Source organism: Aotus nancymaae, unplaced genomic scaffold, assembly GCF_030222135.1.
Source record: "Aotus nancymaae isolate 86718 unplaced genomic scaffold, 86718_ANA_hifiasm-v0.15.2.pri h1tg000053l, whole genome shotgun sequence".
Lineage (NCBI taxonomy): Eukaryota > Metazoa > Chordata > Mammalia > Primates > Aotidae > Aotus > Aotus nancymaae.
Window position 1 is genome coordinate 8,253,485 of NW_026988467.1, and position 25,412 is coordinate 8,278,896.

The 25,412-nt window shown below is 47.8% G+C and overlaps 1 protein-coding gene across 2 annotated transcripts in view; it reads right to left on the bottom strand.

Annotated features, from left to right (window-relative positions):
- Positions 1-1,421: 1,421 nt before the first annotated feature.
- EXOSC10 (exosome component 10) overlaps positions 1,422-25,412 on the bottom strand; it is a 31,331-nt gene continuing 7,340 nt past the window's right edge. The window contains exons 4-25 of one of the 2 annotated variants that reach the window (XM_064363265.1): positions 23,405-23,509; positions 22,938-23,103; positions 22,491-22,605; positions 20,187-20,262; positions 19,864-19,974; positions 19,201-19,344; positions 17,910-18,100; positions 16,347-16,503; positions 16,027-16,175; positions 15,797-15,847; positions 15,025-15,136; positions 13,128-13,178; positions 12,892-12,970; positions 12,351-12,457; positions 10,066-10,161; positions 9,764-9,838; positions 7,938-8,022; positions 5,766-5,839; positions 4,049-4,220; positions 3,153-3,214; positions 2,521-2,597; positions 1,422-1,557 (exon numbers count right to left, since the gene is read on the bottom strand). In XM_064363265.1, the coding sequence (XP_064219335.1) occupies positions 1,527-1,557; positions 2,521-2,597; positions 3,153-3,214; positions 4,049-4,220; positions 5,766-5,839; positions 7,938-8,022; positions 9,764-9,838; positions 10,066-10,161; positions 12,351-12,457; positions 12,892-12,970; positions 13,128-13,178; positions 15,025-15,136; positions 15,797-15,847; positions 16,027-16,175; positions 16,347-16,503; positions 17,910-18,100; positions 19,201-19,344; positions 19,864-19,974; positions 20,187-20,262; positions 22,491-22,605; positions 22,938-23,103; positions 23,405-23,509 (2,286 nt within the window). In that variant the 3' untranslated portion in view covers positions 1,422-1,526. Of the gene's footprint in view, positions 1,558-2,520; positions 2,598-3,152; positions 3,215-4,048; positions 4,221-5,765; positions 5,855-7,937; positions 8,023-9,763; positions 9,839-10,065; positions 10,162-12,350; positions 12,458-12,891; positions 12,971-13,127; positions 13,179-15,024; positions 15,137-15,796; positions 15,848-16,026; positions 16,176-16,346; positions 16,504-17,909; positions 18,101-19,200; positions 19,345-19,863; positions 19,975-20,186; positions 20,263-22,490; positions 22,606-22,937; positions 23,104-23,404; positions 23,510-25,412 lie in introns of both variants that reach the window. The other variant, XM_064363264.1, reaches the window with a different exon arrangement.

The window sequence follows — 25,412 nt, forward strand, 5'->3', positions numbered from 1 at the left end:
CATCTCAGGATTAAAATAACATGAAATTCCAAAGAAATAATCAGAGATTGGGTCACAAATTTATATAAGAAGTTCACTGCTGCATTATTAAGAATAGTACTGAAAATGAAAACCTAAATGTTTAACATGGGGGTTGGCAAAAATAAATTTTACATTGAGAAAAGTCTCATAATACAAACTTTAAGGTGAAAAATAATAGAAACATAAACTCAAGTTTGTAAATTTAAAAATATATCTATATGCACATAGCAAAAGCTTGTAAGGAAATAAAGCAAAATGTTAAAGATTATCTTGTCCAGGTGTGGTGGCTCATGCCTGAAATCCCAACACTGGGAGGTCAAGATGTGAGGATCGCTTGAGGTCAGGAGTTCAAGACTGGCCTGGGCAACACAGCCAGAACCCGTGTCTAAAACATAAGAACTACCCACATGTGGTGGCATGTGCCTGTTGTCTCAGCTACGTGGGAGGCTGAGGTGGCAGGTTCACTTGAGCCTGAGAGGTCAAGGCTGCAGTGAGCCGAGATCACACCACTGAACTCCGGACTGGGCAAAAGAGTGAGACCCTGTCTCAAAAAAAGGAAAAAAAAAAAGAGCACCTTGGTGTGGTAGGACTGTCGATGATTAAAATTTTCTTTTCGCATTTTCTTTTTTTTGAGACGGAGCCTCGCTTTGTCGCCAGGTTGGAGTGCAGTGGCGTGATCTCGGCTCACTACAACCCCTGCCTCCTGCGTTCAAGGGATTCTCCTGCCTCAGCCTCCTGAGTAGCTGGGACTATAGGCACACACCACTATGTCCAGCTAATTTTTGTATTTTTAGTAGAGATGGGATTTTACCATGTTGACCAGGATGGTCTCAATTTCTTGACCTTGTGAACCATCTGACTTGGCCTCCCAAAGCGTTGGGATTACAGGTGTGAGCCACTGGGCCTGGCCTTGCATTCTGCTGTATTTCCAACATTTCTTGCAATGAACATGTTGTTACTTCTATAATCAGAAAAGAAACAAAGTTGATTTAAAAAAAAAAAGGTGAGAAAGGAACAGAGTAGAGAACAGGTCCTCAGGAGCCATGGCTGATGCTAGAGCACCTTACCAGTTCCTTTCCCAATGGCATTTTTTACCAGTTGGCTCCATTCACGTTATCTGAAGGCTTGAGAAGGAAGTGAAACGGCCCAGAGAACGCCCTAAACGTGGAGGCCGGATGACCATCACACCTTGTGCTTTGCAGGTGCTGCCTGATTCTGAGTCCCAGGAATTTGTCTCGTATTCCTCCTTGGGTGTGGCTCTGGATTCTCTAGAAGTCACTCTAGGTAACCCCAGGGCACACTTACCTGCCCAGACAGCTGAAGATGATTGCCTAAACAGGATGGGATCTATCCTTCCTGCCAGAGCTGTGGCAGCAGCAAAATAAAAATCAGCAATCAACTTTCTTCCAGGAAGAATTTTTTTTAATGGTTTAAAAATACGTCTGTATAAAAGCAGCACCGACATCTGGTGCTTCTGGTCCGTGGGCGCCGCCTGTCTTCCAGGACTATCTCTGTGGCCAGTTGTACCTGAAGCCTCTGCAGAGACAGTACAGAAACAACAGTTATTTCTTCCAGGCTGGCTGGACGTTCTCAGATGGTTTACAAGATGGTGCAAAATTTAATCATGCAGAACAGGGGAGAATGGTTTGTTCAGGGGTCCCAGGGACCTCAGCAGCCCACCAGACTTGGCTGAGCTGAGCAACATCTAAAGGAGGCAGACCTGTCCTTCCTGTCCTCGGGCAAGTCCCCTGACCTCAGGGTAGGCTTGATTATTGTTATGCTTTTAACAAAAACATTTGGCCGAGTGCAGTGGCTCATACCTGTAATCCCAGTACTCTGGGAGCCTGAGGCGGGAGGATCAACTGAGGCCAGGAGTTTGAGACCAGCCCAGCCAACAAGGCAAAACCCCATCTCTACTAAAAATACAAAAACATTAGCCCAGCATGGTGGCAGGCACCTGAAATCCCAGCTGCTTGGGAGGCTGAAGCGAGAGACTTGCTTAAACCCAGGAGGCAGAAATTGCACTCCAGCCTGGAAGACAGAGTGAGATTGCCACAAAAGAGACCAAACCACTCTTCAACAAGGATAACCCACACATGCTTACTTTTTCCTCATTCCTAACAGGCTGGTCCAGGAAAACTTCACAACTATTCATGCCTATTTTCACTGAGTGACTCCAGGAAACAGTAACTGGAGAGCCAGGCACAAGGGGAATCTGCGTCCTGGGGCGCAGTGCCTGCCGACATGATGTGTAGCACAGAGCTAATCACCTCCTGCCCTTGTTTTCCGAGTGTCAAAAGGGACCTGGCTGTGGGAGTTTCTCTGAGTCTTCCTGTTGAAGCCCCTGGGCAGTGGCTCCGCAGCTGCTCCCCACCAACAGCACCACGCACGGCAGGTGCTCTCTCATTGGGCAACCTGGGCTGTGCAGCTATCCAGCACCACGCACGGCAGGTGCTTTCTCACTGGGGTCCCTGGGCCACACAGCTGTCCACCACGTACCTGTCTGATCTTCCAGTTGGAAAGGACATGCTTTTGTTTCCCAATGACTGTTTAATTTTTTTCACCGCAATACATTTCTGAAAAGATAAGAAACATTTAAGCTGGGTGGCCACCATGACCACAAGACATGCAGAAAAACACACCTGAGCTCAGGTGGCCAAAGATTCTAGCACCACAGGTGTGACTTTTGATTCCTGGCAAGAGGACATTTCTGTGTTGCCAAAGGCAAGGCTGCTCAGATGTGCAGCAAGAGGAACAGGAGGGCCCCAGGCAGCCCTGCCTCCTACATGTGGAACCTGCGGCCACGCTGGTTGCCTGCCAGCGGCACCAACACCCACGTGGGGCGAATGCAGACTTGTGCTGGCCCCAAATGGGGTGCTTCTGGCCTGCAGCTATAGTTCCCATGGTAGGAAACACAAATAATACCTTTAAAACCACACAGCAGCTTTTACGACCTCATTTTATGAGTCGCTGGGGTAGTTGATGGGTATTGTCTGCACTTGGGAAGAAATGAGGTGAGGAAAAAGATATGCAAAGAAATGGATTCCTAGATGGGCCTGTCTTCTCAGCAGGGGAAGAGGTCAAAAATAGGTGCTACCGGTGTGCTCCAATCCTCCAGGAGCAGTTCTTACCTTGCCGGACAGGGTCTGTTTGTTTGGATCAAACTGGGAAGAAGCTTTGGATTTGCTTATTCCTGAAAGGTAAGAGATGAGAGAGCCCTGCAGTCAGGTCAGTGAGTTACCACACATCACAGGCTCACAGCGAGGCCGGGACCACAACACTCGGGGAAGCCTTGGCTGTCAGAGCGCAAACCCCGTTACGATGAGGGGCTCGTGGCTCATGTAAATGAACACATGGTGATCCTGGTCCCTGCGGGGAGTCCGAAGACCAGGCCTGCTTCTCTCGGCTCTAGTCCCAGGATGTTAGGGACAGGTGGCTAGAGCAGCAGCCCCTGCATGTAAGGAAATGCATTCTGATCTCTGTGCTGGGTGACACCATCAGGAACTTGGGCTCCGAGGCGACACTCCCGTATAAAGCAACATTGCATGTTGCTCTGGAAGCTGCTAGAGCCCGGAATGCCATCTGCAGCCCCTTCAAAGCAGGCGGACTCTCACAGCCCAAGCAGCCCTAGGGCGTCATGTCATAGGCATTGAGATTTTTCAACAAATAACATCTTCCCCATGTGGGTGGGTGGGGGTGTGTGAGTGTGTGTGTGTGTGTGTGTGTGTTTCTGGGCATGAGTTACAGTGAGGAAGGATGGAGTGCTGGTCCCAATGGAAGTGACAGGTGATCTTGCTCACTCACCAGAGGCCACCGTGACAGTGAGCTCCTGTGGAGGAGGTGGTGATGGGGCTGCAGGCATCTGTCCACATTGCCGTGGCCCCTCTGGACCACTCCAATACTTTCTGGCTAACGCCACGCCTCGTGCAGGACTGACTCAGCCCCCATGTTGCGGTCTCTTTACTCTGTGGCTTCCTCCCACCTGACGCATGCAGATGTCCCTGTATGGGCCCCAGAACTTCCTCACCAGCAAAAGCCTTGAAGTCTGACTGGCTGTAGTCGTAAGGCGTAAAATCTTTTTCTGGTGGCCCTGGGTCCTTTGGCTTCTTGGAAATTTTGAGTCGTTTCTTCTCCTGTTTCTGTTCTGGGGTCCTTGGGTCACTCGTTGTTCGTTCTCTCTTCTTCGCAGCATTTTCTAGCTGTAGACCAGGAACACCATGTGAGTGAGGAACAGGGAGGCGCATGGGAGAGGGAACCCCACTGGCCTCAACAGTAGCCAGGACCTAGCTGCCTAAGTGGTTAGAAGAACAGTCAGTGGCCGGGCCCACTTATAGGCTCATGCCTATAATCCCAGCACTTTGGGAGGCTGAGGTGGGTAGATCAAGAGGTCAAGAGATCGAGACCATCCTGGCCAACGTGGTGAAACCCTGTCTCTACTAAAAACACAAAAAATTAGCTGGGCATGGTGGCGCGTGCCTGTAATCCCAGCTACTCAGGAGGCTGAGGCAGGAGAATTGCCTGAACTCAGGAGGCGGAGGTTGCGGTGAGCCGAGATTGCGCCATTGCACTCTAGCCTGGGTAACGAGTGAAACTCCGTCTCAAAAAAAAAAAAGAATAGTCAGTGGTGGGAGAAGAGTAGTGGCTGGAACATCCAGACCAACACTCAGGGTTAGCTGAAACAAATTCCTCACTGGACAATGACATGAGGTCATTTAAGAAAAACAAGCAGGTCAGGTGCAGTGGCTCACGTCTATAATTCCAGTGCTTTGGGTGGCCGAGGTAGAAGGACTGCTTTAGGCCAGGAGTCTGAGACCAGCCTGGGTAACACAGCAAGACCCATCTCTACAAAAAAACGAAGAAAACCTAGCCAGGCAAGGTGGTGAGTGCTTGTAGTCCTAGCTACTTGGGAGGCCAAGGTGGGAGGATTGCTTGAGCCCAGGAGTACTAGACTGCAATAAGCTATAATCACACCACTGTACTCCAGCCTGGGCAACAGGGTGAGGGTAAGACCATGTCACTATTTTTTTTTTTTTTTTTTTTTTTTTTTTTTGAGACGGAGTTTCACTCTTGATACCCAGGCTGGAGCGCAATGGCGCGATCTCGGCTCACCGCAATCTCCGCCTCCTGGGTTCAGGCAATTCTCCTGCCTCAGCCGTCACTATTTTTTAAAAAAGTAAAAAAAAAAAATAAATAAATAAAGGCAGGGGGCAGGGGTTAAGAATTTGAGTGACAGCCTGGGCAACACTGTGAGACTGTCTCCACCAAAAACAATAACAAAAGATAGCTGGGCATGGTGGTGTGTGCCCGTGGTCCTAGCTACTTAGGTGGCTGAGGTGGGAGGATCATTTGAGCCCAGGAGTTTGAGGCTGCAGTGAGCTATGACTCTGCCACTGCACTCCAGCCTGTGCAACAGAGGTAGACCCTACTTCAAAAAACAAACAAACAAACAAACATTTTGTAGGGTAGAGCAGGACACAGAGGCTTCAACACTGTAACTTCAGTACCCTTTCTACTACTACAGTTGAGTGGTCTGGCATATTTACCACAAACACAGTGGAACAAGGGTAAGAGGAATTATAGTATCAGCACTGTGGAAGTTTTGGAAATGAGGTGGACCCTAATGGCTAAGCTAAGGTGACCTGGAAAGAAGGCAGCACTTAATATAAAGCACAGGGCAAGCCCCTAAGACACCCGAGGAAGACCCTGTCCATAAGCAGGGGCATCGTTTCAAAGCTGGCACGTACCGCGGCCTGCTGTCGGACGGAGACGGGCTGCTCCGCTGCAGCTCTGCATGCTTCCTTTGCCTGTTCCCGGGCAGCTGCAAGGGAGAGAACTGTCTCTGGAGTTGCTGAATCCAGCAACCACCCTCCCCCGTCTCCACCCTCCCCCATCTCCACCCTCCCCCATCTCCATCCTCCCCCATCTCCATCCTCCCCCATCTCCACCCTCCCCCATCTCCACCCTCCCCCAACTCCATCCTCCCCCATCTCCACCCTCCCCATCTCCACCCTCCTCCATCTCCATCCTCCTTCATCTCCACCCTCCCCCATCTCCATCCTCCAACTCCATCCTCCTCCATCTCCATCCTCCTCCATCTCCATCCTCCTCCATCTCCATCCTCCTCCATCTCCACCCTCCCCCATCTCCATCCTCCAACTCCATCCTCCTCCATCTCCACCCTCCCCATCTCCACCCTCCTCCATCTCCATCCTCCTTCATCTCCACCCTCCCCCATCTCCATCCTCCAACTCCATCCTCCTCCATCTCCATCCTCCTCCATCTCCATCCTCCCCCATCTCCATCCTCCCCCATCTCCATCCTCCCCCATCTCCACCCTCCCCCATCTCCATCCTCCTCCAACTCCACCCTCCCCCATCTCCACCCTCCTCCATCTCCACCCTCCTCCATCTCCACCCTCCCCCATCTCCACCCTCCCCCATCTCCATCCTCCCCCATCTCCATCCTCCCCCATCTCCATCCTCCTCCATCTCCATCCTCCCCCAACTCCATCCTCCCCCATCTCCATCCTCCCCCATCTCCACCCTCCTCCATCTCCACCCTCCCCCATCTCCATCCTCCCCCAACTCCACCCTCCCCCAACTCCACCCTCCCCCATCTCCACCCTCCTCCATCTCCATCCTCCTCCATCTCCACCCTCCTCCATCTCCACCCTCCCCCATCTCCATCCTCCTCCATCTCCATCCTCCTCCATCTCCATCCTCCCCCAACTCCACACTCCCCCATCTCCACCCTCCCCCAACCCCATCCTCCTCCATCTCCATCCTCCTCCATCTCCATCCTCCTCCATCTCCACCCTCCCCCATCTCCATCCTCCTCCATCTCCACCCTCCCCTATCTCCATCCTCCTCCAACTCAGCCTAGCCACAGGGCTTGTCACAGCTGATCCCCCCTCCCTCTCAGCTCCCTGGTCTCCCAACCTCTACAGGATAGGCTGCCTGGGACTCAGGCTGCAGCGCTCTGCCCACCTTCACCTACACGTGAGCTGATCCTCCCCAGCCCTGCCTGCTCCTCTTCTGTGAACCCGAACGCTCAGTGGCCTGTGGACCTGACGGTGTTTAATAGGATCGTCACCATCATGGACAAGCCCACTCAAACCAGCTACTTTGGCTGCCAGCGACTCCAGCTTTCCAGCTGCTCAGGACAAAACCGTCATCCAAGGCTCGCTCCTTTCTCTCACATGCCACATCCACCTCATCATCAAATGCTGTCAGCTTTGCTACAGGTTAGATTCAGGCTCTGACTGCTTCTCACCACCTCCCCTGCTCCCATGCTGGTCTCAAAGCCACCATCCCCTGTCACCTGGGTCACTGTTGCATCTCCTATCCCTTCCCGGGCTCTTGTCCTTTCCTCTCTAGTCTACTCTCAACACAGCAGCCAGAGGGCCAAATGTCAGTCACTTCCCACCCTTTGTCTGCTCAGCCTCCTCCTGGCTTCTGAACTCGGAGTAAAAGGCAACGTCATCCTGTGGGCCCCTGCTGGCTCCTTCCCCATCTCCTGCTCTTCTCCTGTTCTGCTCCTGTGGGCCCACTTGCTGCTGCTGAGCATGCCCAGTGAACTACCCCAGGGCCTCTGGGCTCGCTGTGCTGTGGCTCCAGAACACTCTTTGCTAGGTTGCTCAGGTGTCTTCAATGTCGCATTCATTAGACTGCCTTCTCCAGCCACCGTCAGGACATAGCTACGGCACCCTCAGCACTCCCCACGGTCAATCTACACAGCACCTGCTGCCATCTGACGGGAGGGACACTGAGTGCCCACCATCCCGCAGCAGAAGGGAAGCCCAACAGGGCAGGGCTGTGCCGATTTCACTCGCGGCGGGATCTGGCACTTGGCTGAAACAGCAGATGTCAACAGCCGTCCCTTAGCAGCCGACTGAGTGACAGGGAAGTGAACGCTACCTGTTTGCTCAGCTGCCTTCTTCTTGTCAGTTTCCTTAGACTCTTTTTGCACTTGTATCTGAGCCAGCTTCCAACGATTGCTGATCTATAATGAAAGCAAATATAACCAAAAAACCCCTCCGAAGTAAGCCACCTAAGTCTTACTTTTCACGAGGTGATGTAGGGCAGGTTAACCTAAGTACACACTTCTTTTTTTTTTTTTTTTTCAGACAAAGTTTATCTTGTTGCCCAGGCTGGAGTGCAATGGCATAATCTCGGCTCACTGCAACCTCTGCCTTCTGGGGTCAAGCAATTCTCCTGCCTCAGCCTCTCAAGCAGCTAGGATTACAGGCATGCGCTACCATGCCCGGCTAATTTTGTATTTTTAGTAGAGATGGGGTTTCTCCATGTTGGTCTCAAACTCTCAACCTCAGACGATCCGCCCGCCTCAGCCTCCCAAAGTGCTGGGATTACAGGTGTGAGCCACCACACTTGGCCTAGAAGTACACACTTCTAAGTCACAAATTTCAAATCTAAGGGCGTGAAACACAAATCTCTTTTTCTTTTTTTTAAAGACGGGGCTTCACCACGTTGGTCAGGCTGGTCTTGAACTCCCGACCTCGGTGATCCACCCACCTTGGCCTCCAAAGTGCTTAGATTACAGGTGTGAGCCACCACGCCCGGCTGAAACGCAAATCTCATGCTGGGCCGGGCGCGGTGGCTCACGCCTGTAATCCCAGCACTCTGGGAGGCCGAGGTGGGCGGATCACCTGAAGTCGGGAGTTCAAGACCAGCCTGACCAACATGGTGAAACCCCATCTTAAAAAAAAAAAAAAAAAAAAAATCTCATGCTGGCTTTACTGCCAAAATCCTTATTAAGGAGGACAAAGTACTACTGTCCTCCAGGCACTGACATCCGGCATCTTGTTCAATCCCCCTGTAACCCTGAGTCAAAGGTACTGTCCATCACCCTCTCTTTAGAGACGAACAAACAGGCTTGGGGAGGCTAAATAACTTGTCCAAGGGACAGGGCCAGGAAATTACAGAGGCAGACTCAAGGCTGGGCTTCCACACGTCTACTGTGTTACTTCTGACACCATACTGACCTACAGCATCAGAACACATGTTGGTGACACTGAGCTTAACACATGGGACGTGCGGTTGTTCAATGTGCCAAAACCCGTGGGAGGAAAGAGGGGAGAAGGCAGAAGCCCCATCTGATTCCCCACTTCTAAAAACAGCAAGCTAACTCAGGGACAGGAACGGGGCCGGGAGACCTCTCAGTCTTGCCTAATGGAAGAGCTCTGCTGCCGCGCAGAGGGAGCAGTCGGCTATGTGATCTAAGCCGACACTTCCTGCAGGGAGGAAGGAGGCTGTGAATGGCGGTTCACATACTGGCTCCCAAGAGCATCTTAAGGGGGTCCCAGGGAGGTGTGTCCTCATTCTTACTCATCATGCTGGTAAAAACAAGCCAGATAAATAAGATAGAGTGTTTTAAAGTTAAAGCTGTCACCTTTAAGAGCCTTAAAGTAACAGATATCTGCAAAAATGCATCAAGCTGTATATTTAATATTTGTGTACTTTATTACATATAGATTAAACCTCAATTAAAAAAACGAAAATGAAGAATTCTTTCTTATAAGGCTTCCAAGTGCTTTTGAGAATCTGACTGAAGTTCTGGGCCCTGTCCCTAGAAATAACGTTTCGAAAATAAAGGGCTTTTGCATTCATTTTCGGGGGAGTCACAAATGAGATGAGCTTGTCTAAAACAGAAACCTGGTACAAATAATTAAGCAATCCTCTTTTCTTAGAAAGTCTCTTTTAGAACAGGGGACAAGTCCACTTACTTCATAGATTTTCGTTGATGGATCGAACTTCGCTGCCTGAGAGATGGGAGCGCGGTGTCCCAGTGAAGGCAGAAACTGAAGAAAGGAAATGACTGTGTGAAATGCTGCCCGGAATGGAACCTAGACCCACAGGGCAGAGGCACTCAGATCGGGGGTTGCTGGTGTCATGTCAGCATCTTTGCCTGGATATCAGGAAAGCTGACACACTGGATTCAGAGGCTTCCTTCCGAGGTAACAGCATGTACAGTTGCAGGCATCTCTGTATATCTTGTCAGCCCTGAGCACACAAAACTACGACTCACCATCCTAAATGGATTTTCAAAGGACTCCATGATGTTCTGGGCTTTCTTCTGTGCAACTGTCAACGGCCCCTTCTTATTGTCTTCAGCGCTAGGTTCCTGCAGAGACAGACAAAAAAATGATCACTAATAACCATGGTCATCTGTGACATCAAGATGCAAGCAAGAGAGCAACAGTTAACAGTGATTTTTTTTTTTTGAGACAGAGTCTCTCTCTGTTGCCCAGGCTGGAGTGCAGTGGCATGATCTCAGCTCAGTGAACCCTCCACTTCCTAGGTTCAAGCAATTCTGCTGCCTCAGCCTCCCAAGTAGCTGGGATTACAGGCACATGCCACCATGCCTGTCTAATTTTTGTATTTTTAGTAGAGATGGGGTTTCACCATATTGGCCAGGCTGGTCTTGAACTCTTGACTTCAAGTGATCCACCTGCCTTGGCATCCCAAAGTGCTGAGTTTAAGGCATGAGCCACCACACTCAGCCAGTAACAGTTATTAATACCAATGGCTAAGGCTAATTTTCATTCATTTTCCTACGTATAAGGTGCTGTGCCTGCAACAGCACATAGTAGCGTTTCATTATCAACGTACCGTATCACTGAATTCTCACCATGTCCTCACTGCCTATGAGGTGGTATTACTCTCACCACCTTACAGAGGAGGAATCTGAGGGCTACAGAGGTTGTGACAGTCTTCCTTCCAGAGGCTGACAGTAATACGAGCAGAACAGGGATTTAAACCCAGCATGGTCTGGCTCTAGAATTTGAGGTCTTATTTGATGTCTGAATTTTATTTTATTGATTGATTGACTGAGATGGAGTCTCATTCTGTCACCCAGGTTGGAGTGCAGTGGCATGATCTCAGCTTACTGCAACCTCTGCCTCCCGGGTTCAAGTGATTCTCCTGCCTCAGCCTCCCAAGTAGCTGGGATTACAAGCATGAGGAAAAATGCCTGGCTAATTTTTGTATTTTTAGTAGAGATGGGGTTTAACCATGTTGGCCAGATGGGTCTCAAACTCCTGACCTCAGGCGATCTGCCAGCCTTGCCCTCCCAAAGTGCTGGGATTACAGCTGTAAGCCACTGTGCACAGCCTGAAATTTAATATTTCATATATTTATAGGGAATCATTGAAACTATGCAACAAAATGCTGCTTCCAGATAGGTTGATAAATATGAGCTATCCTTTTACTTCATTTGTAATTAGGCCCCTTGCCACACAGAGTGCAAGGAGCCCACAGCCTCCTTTACACTACATAGCACTTCGATGTCAAAGCAGCCCAGAGTTCACACTAACACTTTTAGCTGATAAATCACCTTCATGACTCAAATTAGCTCTGAGGTCGACTAAAGCACCTAGAATTTTCTCATTAATTGCTGAAGCAAGGTCCAATCTAGATTTATGTAATTAAGTTAAAAATGAAAGTGAAGCCTGGGCGACATGGTGAAACCCCATCTCTACAAAACATACAAAAAGTAGCTGGGCATGGCACACGCCTGTAGTCCCAGCTACTCAGGAGAAGGCTGAGGCAGAAGGACTCCTTGAGCCTGGGAGGCAGAGGCTGCAGTGAGCCAAGATGGTGCCACTGCACTTCCACCTGGGTGACAGAGTGAGATCCTGTCTCAAAAACAAAACAAACAAAACAAAACAAAACAAAACAGTGAAATAACTGGGTATAGTGACTCATGCCTGTAATCCCAGCTACTCGGGAGGCTGAGGCAGGAGCATCGTTTGAGCCTCAGAGATCAAAGGTGAAGTGAGCCGTGACTATGCCACTGCATTCCAGCCTGGGCAGCAGAGCGAAACAGTCTCAAAAAAAAAAAAAAAAAGCGTTTCAAAAGCGTTTCTCTTCTTCACTGACAGCACACACACGGTGCTGGGGTCAGGCAGGAAGCTACAGGCAGCGCACATTCTACAGTTCGCCAGACAGCACACCCACGCCACCCCTGCTGGGCATCCGGGTGAGCCATTCTTCCCCTGTCCCTGCTGCAGCCGTGTCTGGAAAGCCCTGCTTGTATGTTCTCTGCACAGGCCCTCCTCCCACTAGGTGCTGTTCAACACCAGGACGTCAGCCTTTCCTTGAAGATTTCTTCACACACAGAGCTCAGAGAATCCTCCATCCACATCCCGAGACCACCTCCTCCAGAGTGGTAAGTGCCCCTTACTCATCTGTCTCCATGCCTCTCCCACCACTACTGGGTTTTGCTCTCAGCATTAGTCTCCAAGTGGACGCAACCCTCCAGGCAGACAGCCTGCTGGATAAACCTAGTAAATCCTAGGGGGTGCTACTCACATTAAATAATGTGATGACAGCTGTGGCAATCAGGCATGTGGTACCCAGCAAGTTATCTTCTTTTTCATTAGGGAAGAGGTTCGCCTGGTTCTGAACTGGCACAGATCCTAGAGGAGCAGAAGTTAATAAAGTTAAGGCCTACAGAATTTTATTTAATTAATTAATTTATTTTATTTTTTCTTTTTGAGACGGAGTTTTGCTCTAGTCACCAGGCTGGAGTGCAATGGCACAATCTTGGTGCCCTGCAACCTCCATCTTCCGGGTTCAAGTGATTCTCCTGCCTCAGCCTCCCAAATAGCAGAGATTACAGGCACCCACCACCACGCCCAGCTAATTTTTGTATTTTTAGTAGAGACAGGGTTTCACCATGTTGGCCAGGCTGGTCTTGAACTCCTGACCTCAGGCGATACACATGCCTCGGCCTCCCAATGTGTTGGGATTACAGGCCTAAGCCACTACACCCAGCCAAGCCTACAGAATTTTAGACATGGCAGGAGTGTCCCAACCTCTTTGGAACAGTCAGGAGGGCTCTCAACTTTACCATTGGTTGGGATGATTGGATAGCCATCCGGAGGGGCATGGGAGCAGTCGTGAGGTCCAAAGAGAACATTCTCCAATCTCTGCATAAAAAAGACACCAGCAGGCTGGCATGTAAAACGTGCAAGCCGGCAGTAGCTTCCCGCCAGCTGTCAGCACAGGCCTCTGGCAGAGGTGTGCTTGAACTGGCTGCAACTGATGTCTTCCCTCCCGGGGCAGACAACGGATCCGACACTCTACCTCAGCACTGGGCAGTGGTCCGCTCTTCTTCACTCCGGCTGCAACTTCAGACTAAGGGTAAAAACAAAGGGAACTGAGGAAAGTTGCCTAAATACCTCAGGTCCAACGCCCAGCCCCCAACGCTGTGTTCCTTCACCAGACTGTTTCTCAAGAGCCCAGAGATTTTCTTTCCTCCCTTCACTCCTTGCAGTGCCTGGCAGGAGAATTATTTGGTGCTCAATAATTATGTGTAGGGTGAAAGAATAAAGCTCTTTATCGTGACTAAGCACAATAGGAAGGGTGCCAAAGAGCTTGAAAAAGACTCTTCTCTAGTAACCAGGGTCTCCTCTTTACTTGGACAAAATACAGAGCTTACATTTTTTTTTTGAAATAGAGTTTCACTCTTGTCACCCAGGCTGGAGGGCAGTAGCGTGATCTTGGCTCACTGCAGCTGCCGCCTCCCAGGTTCAAGCAATTCTCTTGCCTCAGCTTCCCGAGTAGCTGGGACTACCGGTGCACACCATCATACACAGCTAATTTTTGTAATTTTATAGAGAGGGTTTTACCATGTTGGCCAGGATGGTCTCGATCTCCTGACCTCGTGATCCGCCCGCTTCGGCCCCTTAGAGTGCTGGGATTACAGGCTTGAGCCATTGCGCCTAACCACAAAGACATTTTTAACATAAAAATTGCAAATGTAGGGCTGTTAGGTGGCTCACAACTGTAATCCCAGCACTTTGGGAGGCCGAGGTGGGAGGACTGCTTAAGCCCAAGAGGTCAAGACAGTCTGGGAAACACAGCAAGACCCATCTCCACAAAAAATTTCATCACTTGAGGTCAAGAGATGGAGACCATCCTGGACAACATGGTGAGACCCCGTCTCTACTAAAAATACGGAAATTTGCTGGGCATAGTGGCGCATGCCTGTAGTCCTAGCTACTTGGGATGCGAGGCAGAAGAATCGCTTGAATTCGGGAGGTGGAGGTTGCAGTAAGCCAGATCACACCACTGCACTCCAGCCTGGTGACAGAGTGAGACTCCATTTCAAAAAAAAAAAGAATGGAGACCAGCTTATGTATTTACAAGGCCACAAGGAATAAGATGCTGGCAGAAAGAACAGGCCTGCTAAGGCTGGGCGCAGTGGCTTGCGCCTGTAATCCCAGCATTTTGGCAGGCCGAGGTGGGCGGATCACCTGAGGTCAGGAGCTTGAGACCAGCCTGACCAACATGGTGAAACCCCGCCTCTACTAAAAATAAAAAATTAGCCAGGAGTGGTGGTGCATGCCTGTAATCTCAGCTACTTGGGAGGCTGGGGCAGGAGAGTTGCTTGAATCCAGGAGGCAGAGGTTGCACTGAGCCAAGATTGCACCGTTACACTCCAGCCTAGGCAACAGGAGCAAAACTCCATCTAAAAAAAAAAAAAAAATGCTGGGTATGGTGGCGTGTGCCTGTAATCCCAGCTACTCAGGAGGCTGAGCCAGGAGAATTGCTTGAACCTGGGAGACGGAAGTTGCAGTGAGCCAAGATCACACCATTGCACTTCAGCCTGAGTGACAAGAGTGAGACTCTGTCTTCAAAAGAAAAAAAAACAGGTCTGCTAAATTGGGAATCTTTAATAGAAAAGCTTTTTCTTTTTTTGAGACAGTCTCCCTCTCTCACTGTATGATCTCAGCTCACTGCAACCTCCACCTCCTGGGTTCCAGCGATTCTCCCACCTCAGCCTCTGGAGTAGCTGGGATCACAGGCATGCACCCCATGCCCAGCTAATTTTTTGTATTTTTAGTAGAGATGGGGTTTTACCACATTGGCCAAGCTGGTCTCGAACTCCTGACCTGAAGGGATCCACCTACCTTGGCCTCCCAAAATGCTGGGATCACAGGCATGAGCCATCACGCCTGGCCGTAGAACAGCTTCTTACCTTGAGCAGGGGCATCTCTCGAGCCTGCTGGATTAAAAGGTGCATTTCGTTGATCTGCTGCCGCACAAGGGGTGGTACTGGGTTGCAGCAAGCGATGATGCCCTGAGGTTCCCTGCAGACAAGTAGGAACACACACTCAACTTGTCACTCAGAAATGCAGCCCTCGAAGGCTTCCAGATAAGAATAATGACTGGGTAAAGCCATGGTGCCACACCTAAGCTGAAGCTACAGCTTGGTGACTAAGCAAAGCCAAGGCCAACTTCTCCATGTGTTCTTTGCAACACCAAGCTTTAAGTGGATTCCTCGTAAAGCCTGACTCCTGCAGTCAGGGAGAGCTGGAAGTACCACAGCACTATGGATTCTCAATTCTGCAGAGGGGCAACCAACAGACTGTGGATTTTGATTCTTGCTTATTCTTCAGTCAATATCACAAAACATTTAAGATCATGAGATGCTTTAATTTGGAAGAAAGTATACATGAGAAAATCTGGGACATTTTCTTTCCTTGCAAGTAGATGCTATAAGGCTCGGGGACTTAGATGAACTCAAACTAAGGCATAATCATTGAGATTATTCCAGTTCAGAAGTTTTAGTTCTTAAATGGCAGCCTGAGGGCAGAAATTCTGGATTCCTTGGACTTGCTACCTTCCAAGCTTAGAGTATTAAGCTCTGAGTAAACAACCTTGGGTAACAGCAACCAGAAAAGCTTGATTTTGAAGAACATGAGATCTACTGAGAAAGCTGAAATATATTAATTAGCTCTCAGACTCACTTGGGCAGTTCTTCAGCTATCTTCAGCATCATATGGTTTGGTAGTACGTATCTGAAAAAAACACACACATTGGGGACACATTACATTCAGCCATTGAGTTCCATTAGATGCTGTCCTACAGGGGAAATAACCAGCTTTCATGGCAAAAGAAAAAAAAGAGCCCATTATTTACTTGCTATTAGATGTGCTCAGTCTGGAAGCAGGCATCAAAAGAAGTTCTAATTCCTTACCCGTAACTTTCATCTTCCCTGCGAGCTGTTTTATCCCTCCAGGCAAACAGTAGCTGAAAGGCTGTCAACTGCTGTGTGTTAAGGTGCTTCTTTTGCTTCCTATAGAGTTCGAGGTAGGACTCATCCGTGAAGATAGGTTTGATGAATTTCTACAAAGTATTAGAGAATATTCAAAATCAATGGGAATCAAAATTATGCCTTGGGCTCTGTAAAACGTTTGGCTCTTTTCATGAATGTAAGGAGCAAACCTAAGAACTGGAACCTGGCCAGACACAGAGCCTGAAAGTGTTGCAGTCTGTGTGACTGCGGTGAAGGCGTACCTTGAGGCAGATGTCCCTGCTCCGCTGCCACACCACCTGCAGCTGCACAGGCTGGCCGTTGCCGCGCTCCCACAGCTCCAGCCTCATTTTGTCATAGATGTATAGCAAGTAATGGGTGTCATCCCGGGCGTAGCTGAGCATTTCCTCAGGCAGAGGGCTGGAATTGCAGAGGACACTGTTTCACTGACTGCCCCCAAGGACAGCAATTCAATTTGTCCACTCTGTGAGTGATGGGACCTCCTTAGACCCTCCTGATATGAAAGATCCTTTCATAGCCAATATTGTAGTTCTGCCAACACTTCCTGCATTTTAACATGCTAAGCCATTATTTTAATAGCTGGGTAGAGGGAGGCAGCGTAATAAGATGGTTAAAATAAGGGCACTGTCAGCTACTCTGGACACACACAAGGAGTGGTAGAAAAGGGGACACTGTCCTCCTGAGTTCAAATCTCAGCTCCAGCTGTCTGTCCTTAGACAAGTTCCTTAACCTCTTTGGGCTTACCCGGCTAACTTGTGAAATGGGAACTAGGTACTTCACAGGCTGTTATGAGAACTGCTTAGGACCACATCCTTGAAGCACTTAGCCCAGAGCTTGGCACAGGGTTAGGGCTCCGTAACAGGGAGTGGGGTTTTAGATTTTATCAATTTTTACCTTTTATTTGGACTTTATCAGTCCTAATGTAATTTTATTTTTATATTTAGAGATTCTGGCATTCTGGCATGTGGAATTCCCGGAAAAGTTCAGTGGCACCTTCCTATGACAACTGCAACCTCAGGGAGATAGCAAACAAGCGGAAAATGACCAAGCTAAGCAAGGCCTGCAGGAAATGGGGCAAAACTGCTACCTTATGCCACAAAAAACATTCATTATAAAGCTAAACCAATAGTGTCCCTTAGAATTCTTCCCCACCTACAGAAGATCATCTTATACACACACACACACACGCACGCGCGCGCGCGCACACACACACACACACACACACACTCACTCATCCCTACTAGGGAGATCTGAATTTCAAACAAGAGACCAGCATGGACAAATACTGATGTGGCACCTCTTTTTCAGCCACTATTTCCATGAAACACAGTGTAACTGAATCAGTCCATCATAAAGTCCACATCATCATTAAAGAATTTCCGCACTTTGGGAGGCCAAGATGGGCAGATCATGAGGTCAGGAGATCGAGACCATCCTGGCCATGGTGAAACCCCGTCTATACCAACATACAAAAAATTGGCCAGGCGTGGTGGCACACGCCTGTAGTCCCAGCTACTCAGGGGGCTGAGAAAGGGGAATCCCTTGATTCCGGGAGATGGAGGTTGCAGTGAGCCGAGATCATGCCACTGCACTCCAGCTTGGTGAAGGAGCAATACTCTGTCTCAGAAAAAAAAAAAAGAATTTTCTACCACTTTTATGCTGCTAAAGATGACTGGCAAAAAGCCTGATGCCATTCATTTCAATGAATATAGTATGGCCCTAACCCAGGTCTCTGTGAATGACAGGTTAATGAATAATCACACCTTCTTCTGCCACCCACATTTCCTCATTAAGAGCAAACTGACCGTATTCTCCAATCAGCCAGCTGAAACTGCTTGTTTGATTCCACGTTGCAGTAGAGTTTCAGGAGATGATCTAGTGAGTGCCTGCCCAGGTTAAGAAGGCGTGCTGCCTGATGGGTATCAAACATGTTTACTACATACAACCCAAAGTCTTTCTGTAGCCATTCTATGTCTGAATCAGCACCATGGAAGACCTGAAAACAGAACCAAAGTCATGCAGTACACTGGTATCAGGCCACTCAGGCTCTGAAATTAACTCTGCCTCTAGTTTATTAGAACACTGAAATTAGACAGTAATCTTTGTTGTCCAGTCTGTAGTGCATTGGTGTGATCTTGGCTCACTGCAACCTCTGCCTCCCGTGCTCAAGCAATCCTCCCACCTCAGCCTTCCAAGTAACTGGCACTACAGGTGTGTCACAATGCCCAGCTAACATTGAATTTTTTGTAGAGACGGGGTTTCACTATGTTCCCCAGACTGGTCTCAATCTCCTGGGCTCAAGTGATCCTCCTGCCTCAGCTTCCCAAAATGCATGGATTACAGGCCTGAGCCACTTCGCCTGGCTGAAGCCAATATTCTAATCAAGATTAGATATATGCAGCCAGGCATGGTGGCTGACACCTGTAATCCCACCACTTTGGGCCAATGCAGGTGGATTGCTTGAGGTCAAGAGTTTTGAGACCAGCCTGATCAACATGGTGAAACCCCGTCTCTACTAAAAATACAGAAATTAGCCAGGTGGGGTGGCAGGCGTGGCAATTCCAGCTCCTCGGGAGGCTGAGGCAGGAGAATCGCTTGAACCCAGAAGGCGGAGGTTGCAGTGAGCTGAGATAGCACCATTGCACTCCAGCCTGGAGTACAAGACTGAAACTCCATCTCAAAAAAAAAAAATTAGATATATGCAGTTTTAAATGTTTCTTTTGTCTTCAGTCATAGCTTTCTACACTCCAAATTCCACAATCTTAAAGTCTGAAACTGTTGTCAACCAATGAGATGCAGGAAAGCAGCTCTAGCAGCTTCAGTATGGCCATGAAGTCCAAACAATCTTGACAGCTAGGGCTCACTGCAGTAGTCATGAAAATGATTTAACATTTTTCTGGGTGGTATCAAGCTAAGTATTAGCTGTTCTAACAGGGATTTAGAAACAAAAGCCATTTAGCATGGTACCCTAGTTAGGAAATGACACGATTCCTCCCAACTTTACTGGGTCTAGGTTAAAATAATGAAGTAGGAGACTGAAAAGCACTAAAAATCTTGTATGAGCTCACAGGCATGAGCTACAAAAGGCTTGCTGACCTTAACGATAGCTGGGTCTGTGAGGCTCTCATTGAGGATGTACATGTCACTTCGAAGCTCGAGGGTGTCAATGATGAAGTCTTCCATCCGAGTGGAAATTTGCATCAGGCAGGTCAGTCCCAGGAAGCTCCTATAAGAGTGGTGCTAAACCACATAGAAGGAGGGGAGAATAGAAAAAAACAAAGATTTTATCAGACTTTCCTTTATTGATTTTGAAAAGTCAGCTACAGGCCGGGGGTGGTGGCTCATGGCTGTAATCCCAGCACTTTGGGAGGCCGAGTTGGGTGGATCACCTGAGGTCAGGAGTTTGAGACCAGCCTGGCCAACATGGTGAAACCCCATCTCTACTAAAAATACAAAAAATTAGCTGGTTGTGGTGGCTGGCATGTATAATCCCAGCTACTTGCGAGGCTGAAGCAGGGAGAATCACTTGAACCCGGGAGGTGAAGGTTGCAGTGAGCTGAGATTCCCACCATTGAACTCTAGCCTGGGCAACAGAGCGAGACTCCATCTCAAAAAAAAAAAAAAGTCAGCTACAAAGCTAAGTTATATGATTAATTTTTTACTAAAAAATAGATTAAAACTAGTACCAGTTTTATACTTCTTCAGTAGATAAACTCCCAGAAAATGTAAAAATTTCACCCAGGGTCATATACAAGATACCTCCAAGTCGACTGCAAATTCCTGACAATTCAAGAGCTTTTCGTTGAGTTCCACAAGTTCATCCAGGGAGGATATGAAATGGCACGGTGTCTCTTCTATAGGTCTGTATAACTGGATCAAGAGAATAGTGAGGAAAAGGGAGGAATATAGAAATCACCCCCCAGTAAAGTACAAAGTGAACTATGAGTTTGAGAAATGACCCAAAACTGGAAGCTTCTACCTTAAAGATATTCAAGGAAAGTCAAAATTGCATCAGTGACTCTACTTACTTGATTCCTCCTGGGCTACTACACACCACCCTTAAACTAAGGCTGGGTACTAACCTGGGGTTGTGGCTTTTGAAGCACTGAATCTGGTGGAGTAAAGTGATTTAGTTCATATTGATAAGGATGTGCAAACCTGAATAAATAAAACAAAAGAGAAATCATTCTGATTAATTCCATAGTTCAAAGGAAAAACAAAGGCTCTTATCCAATCTGTAGAAACAAATGAGAAAAGTCCACTGCAAAAATATCTTCCTTTTATAAAGAGCATTATTATTTCAGCAATTCGAGTACAAATCATAAATCAGGTGATATCTGCTCACCCTTAAAACATGATAATTAAGTCTTTTCATTTTTTTAGAAAGCTGGAGACCCAGGCAGCTTTATTAAGATTTGAGTACTTATTTGCAAAGTACTGTACGGTTGATGTTGGGATAACACCAAAATGAGAAATATACCATTCCTGTGGTTTGGAATAATAAATCTGTAAAGTCAGGATGAAGCAAGTGTTTCAGTTGGCCAAGAGCTTAATGTTCTATTTTCTTCTGATCCTAAGAAATCTGTATAAAAATCCTCGCCCTGTGAGGCATTGAGGATCCCTGTGGCCCAGAAGCGCCGGGCTGCCTTTCATGACCTTTATTTCTCCAGCACTTAGCTTGTGGCCTCACAATGCAGAGCTGGGGCTAAAGGCACGAATGCCCAGACAGACTTTGGCTCTATGTGAGGAAAAGGCCAATACTAACAAAATTTTTATCACCTTTTTCATTATACTAAAGGCAAAGTACATTTTCTATTTTAAGTGAAGTTTTTCCAAGATGCTTATATTGCCAGTCAAAAATGCCTTTTCAGCCAGGCATGGTGGCGCACACCTGTAATCCTGCACTTTGGGAAGCCAAGGTGGTGGGTCCCCTGTGGTTAGGAGTTCGAGACCAGCTTGGCCAACATGATGAACCTCGTCTCTACTAAAAATATAAAAAATTAGCTGGGCATGGTGGTGTGCGCCTGTAATCCCAGTTACTCAGGAGGCTGAGGCAGGAGAATTGCTTGAACCCAGGAGGTGGAGGTTGCAGTGAGCCGAGATTGTGCCATTGCACTCCAGCCTGGGCAACAAGAGCGAAACTCTGTCTCAAAAAAAAAAAAACCACACATGGGCCAGCTCTGGCCAGGCGCAATGGCTCATGCCTGTAATCCCAACACTTTGGGAGAGAAGGTTGGGAGGTTTGCTGAGGCCAGGAATTCAAGACTTCAAGACTAGCCTGGGCACACAGAAAATACAAAAGTTAGTTGTGCATGATGGCTCACACCTGTGGTCCCAGCTACTTGAGAGGGAGAGGTGGGAGGATGACTTGAGTCCAGGAGGTAAAGGCTGTAGTGAATTGTGTTCATGCCACCACACTCCAGCCTGGGCAACAAGAGCGAAGCTTTGTCTCAAAAAAAAAAAAAGATGTAAAAAGCAAAATTAGAGATTCTGACTTCTCACAGAGTTGGAACTTCTTTGAGATAGGAGCTTGCTCTGTCGTCCAGGTGCGACAATGGTGCGATCTTGGCTCACCACAACCTCTGCCTCCTGAGTTAAGCCTCTCAGGTTTAAGCAAATTCTCCTGCCTCAGCATCCCAAGTAGCTGGGATTACAGGCATGCGTCACCATGCCCAGCTAATTTTTTTATTTTTAGTAGAGGTGGAGTTTCTCCATGTTGGTCAGCCTGGTCTCAAACTCCTGACCTCAGGCGATCCGCCCACCTCAGCCTCCCAAAGTGCTGGGATTACAGGCATGAGCCACTGTGCCTGGCCTTTATTTATTTATTTAGAGATGGAGTCTCACTTTATCACCTAGGCTGGAGTGCAGTGGCGCTATCTTGGCTCACTGCAACCTCCGCCTTCTAGGTTCAACCGATTCTCCTGTCTCAGCCTCCCGAGTAGCTGGGTTTACAGATATGCACCACCACGTCTGACTAATTTTTGTATTTTCAGTAGAGATAGGGTTTCACTATGTTGGCCAGGCTGGTTTCAAACTCTTGACCTCAGGTGATCCACCTGCCTCAGTCTCCCAAAGTGCTGGGATTATAGGAATGAGCCACTGTGCGCAGCCTTCACTTTTTACATCTATAAAATGAGAATGAGAGCAACTGCTACTTCTCAGGACTACAGTGAGGTTTCCATGAGGCAATGCTGTGCAGGCCCTTTGTGAATAGAAACATGATAAGCCCCGTCTCTACTTATTGCTAAGGCCCAGGGTGGGATAAAAAAGGAAATCACTGCTCCTCAGATTGTTTTCACGTATATATTCCACAAAAGTGAAACTGTGAAAATGTGGCAAAAAGGTAAGCACTCACACTGAAAGGTCAGACATAGGCAAACACTTACATGTCTTGCTCAACCTGCTGGGTTCTCTGCTGATAGATGAAATCAGCCAGTGCAGGGGGGACATCCAAGTCCTCAGGACGATCCTGTGGGCGTTCCCGCCTTTCCTTAGAGAGGGCTGAAGACCCAAGCAGTGACAAAAACAGCATCACAACAGAGATAAGCACATTCGTGTCTTTTCTATCTAGTTACTGGCTCCCTTTGTTTTTTGGTTTTTGTTTTTGAGACAGGGTCATGTTCCGTCCCCCAGGCTGAAGTGTGGTGGCACAATCACAGCTCACTGCAGCCTCGGCCTCCTGGGCTCAAGTGATTCTCCCACCTCAGCCTCTGGAATAGCTGAACTGGGCTCCCTTTGAAGAAAGGAGGGTGGTAGAGAGACGTGTATGGCTTTCCTGGTTTTTGCATCAAACAAAGTGAGACTCAAATGCAAGCAAAGTATGAACGACTTACCTTGAGGGAGGGGTTTCTGAGCATTGGGTTTAATGAAGATTTTAGGAAGAAATGGTGTGTTGGAATTGTCAATCTTCTCCCGAAACTTGAGCTGAGGTCGGATGATATTTTTTGCATGAAGCAGACGGAAAGTTTCAGATTTTGCTTTTTTGCCATATTCTGCTGCCTATGACCAATGCATACAAATACTTTGTAACAGAGCAACTTGATGAATTAGAATAGTAAATTCCAATTTATGACTTCCGAGGAGACGATATCCCACGGGCCATTCATTTAAGAATGCATGTGTATGTGGCTGTCTCCAGAAAGTGGAGAGGGTGTAATTAGGTTGTGTGTTTATGAGAACAAATTAAAGGAGGCAGTGACCAGTTCTCTAATAAATTTGAACAGAAATGCATGTTAGAATGAGCAAAATCCCTATTATGAAGCTGACATCAAGAGCTCTAGTTAATCTGAAAAGTCCTCACCTTACGGTTCCAGCTGGACACTACCGTTTTGGGGACCTGCAGGCCAGCAGGGAGGACAGGCTGTTGATTCTTATTTACACCTGAGGCTTCATCCAGTAAAATACCCTAAGAATAGAAGAGGTACTGGTTTAGTATTTTTCCTTTTGAGGTCAACAGAGTTAATTACCTATTTATTTATCTGACACACGGAGTCTCACTCTGTCACCCAGGCTGGAGTACAGTGGCGCGATCTCAGCTCACTGCAACTCTTCACAGTCTGAATTGGGTTCACTGAAACCTCCACCTCAAGCATTCTCCTGCCTCAGTCTTCTAAGTAGATGGGATTACAGGTGCACACCACCATGCCTGGCTACTTTTTGTATTTTTAGTAGAGACAGAGTTTCACCATGTTGCCTGAGCTGGTCTCGAACTCCTGACCTCAAGTGATCTGCCTGCCTTAGACTCCCAAACTGCTGGGATTACAGGTGTGAGCCACCACACCCAGCCTAATTACCTAACATTTTAAAAAAATATATTCAGCGATGTTTATGTAAGAAAATATACATATATAAGAACAGATCAATGTATATGTCAAAACATCATGTTGTATGCCATAAATATGTACAGATGGTCCCTGATGTATGACAGTTTGACTTAGAAGATTTTGAGTTTACAGGTTTCACCATGTTGGCCAGGCTGGTCTCAAACTCCTGACCTCAGGTGATCAAAAGAAAAAAAAAAATTTTTTTTGAGTTTACAATGGTGTGAAAGTGATTTGCGTTTAGCAGCATCCATACTTCACATATATTTACAACCTGTTCTTCTTTTTTGAGACGGAAGTCTTGCTCTGTTACCCAGGCTGGAGTACAGTGGTCCAATCTCAGTTTACTGCAGCCCCCCGCCTCCCAAGTTCAAGCAATTCTCATGCCTCAGCTTCTCAAGTAGCTAGGACCACAGGTGAATGGCACCACGCCTGGCTAATTTTTATATTTTTTAGTAGAGATGGGGTTTCACTATGTTGACCAGGCAGGTCTCAAACTCCTGACCTCAACTGATCCTCCTGCCTCGGCCCCCCAAAGTGCTGGATTACAGGCATGAGCCATCACACCTGGCCACAACCTGTTTTTTTACTTTCAGAAATATATTCAGCACTACTTGAATTACATAAGATATTCAACACTGTATTATAAAAAGAGGCTTTGTGGCCAAGCAAGGTGGCTCATGCCTGTAATCCCAGCACTTTGGAAGGCTGAGAGGTGGGTGGATCACCTGAGATCAGGAGTTCGAGACCAGTCTGGGCAACCTGGTGAAACCCCATCTCTACTAAAAATACAAAAATTAGCTGGGCATGGTAGAGGGTACCTGAAATCCTAGCTACTTGGGAGGCTGAGGCAGGAGAATCACTTGAGCCTGGGAGGCAGAGGCTACAGTGAGCCAAGATCCTGCCACTGCACTCCAGCCTGGGTGACAGAGCAAGACCCTGTCTCAAAAAGGAAAAAAAAAGAGGCTTTGTGTAAGATTGTGCCCAACTTGGCCGGGCATGGTGGCTCACGCCTGTAATCCCAGCACTTTGGGAGGCCGAGGCGGGCAGCTCACAAGGTCAAGAGATCGAGACCATCCTGGCCAACATGGTGAAACCCTGTTGCTACTAAAATACAAAAATCAGCTAGGCATGGTGGTGCATGCCTGTAATCCCAGCTACTTGGGAGGCTGAGGCAGAAGAATCGCTTGAATCCAGGAGGCGGAGATTGCAGTGAGTCAAGATCACACCACTGTACTTCAGCCTGGCGCCTAGCGACAGAGCAAGACTCTGTCTCAAAAAAAAAAAAAAAAAAGATTGTGCCCAACTCTAGACTAATGGAGGTGTGTTAAATGCATTTTTGACTTATAATATGGGTTTATTGAGACATAACCCAATTGTAAATCAAGGAGCATCTGTACAACTTTTGTCAATTAAAAAAATAAAAATTTTACAGAGCTGATCAATATATGAAAGGTGATTAGTACATTATGCCAAGTAATTAATGCA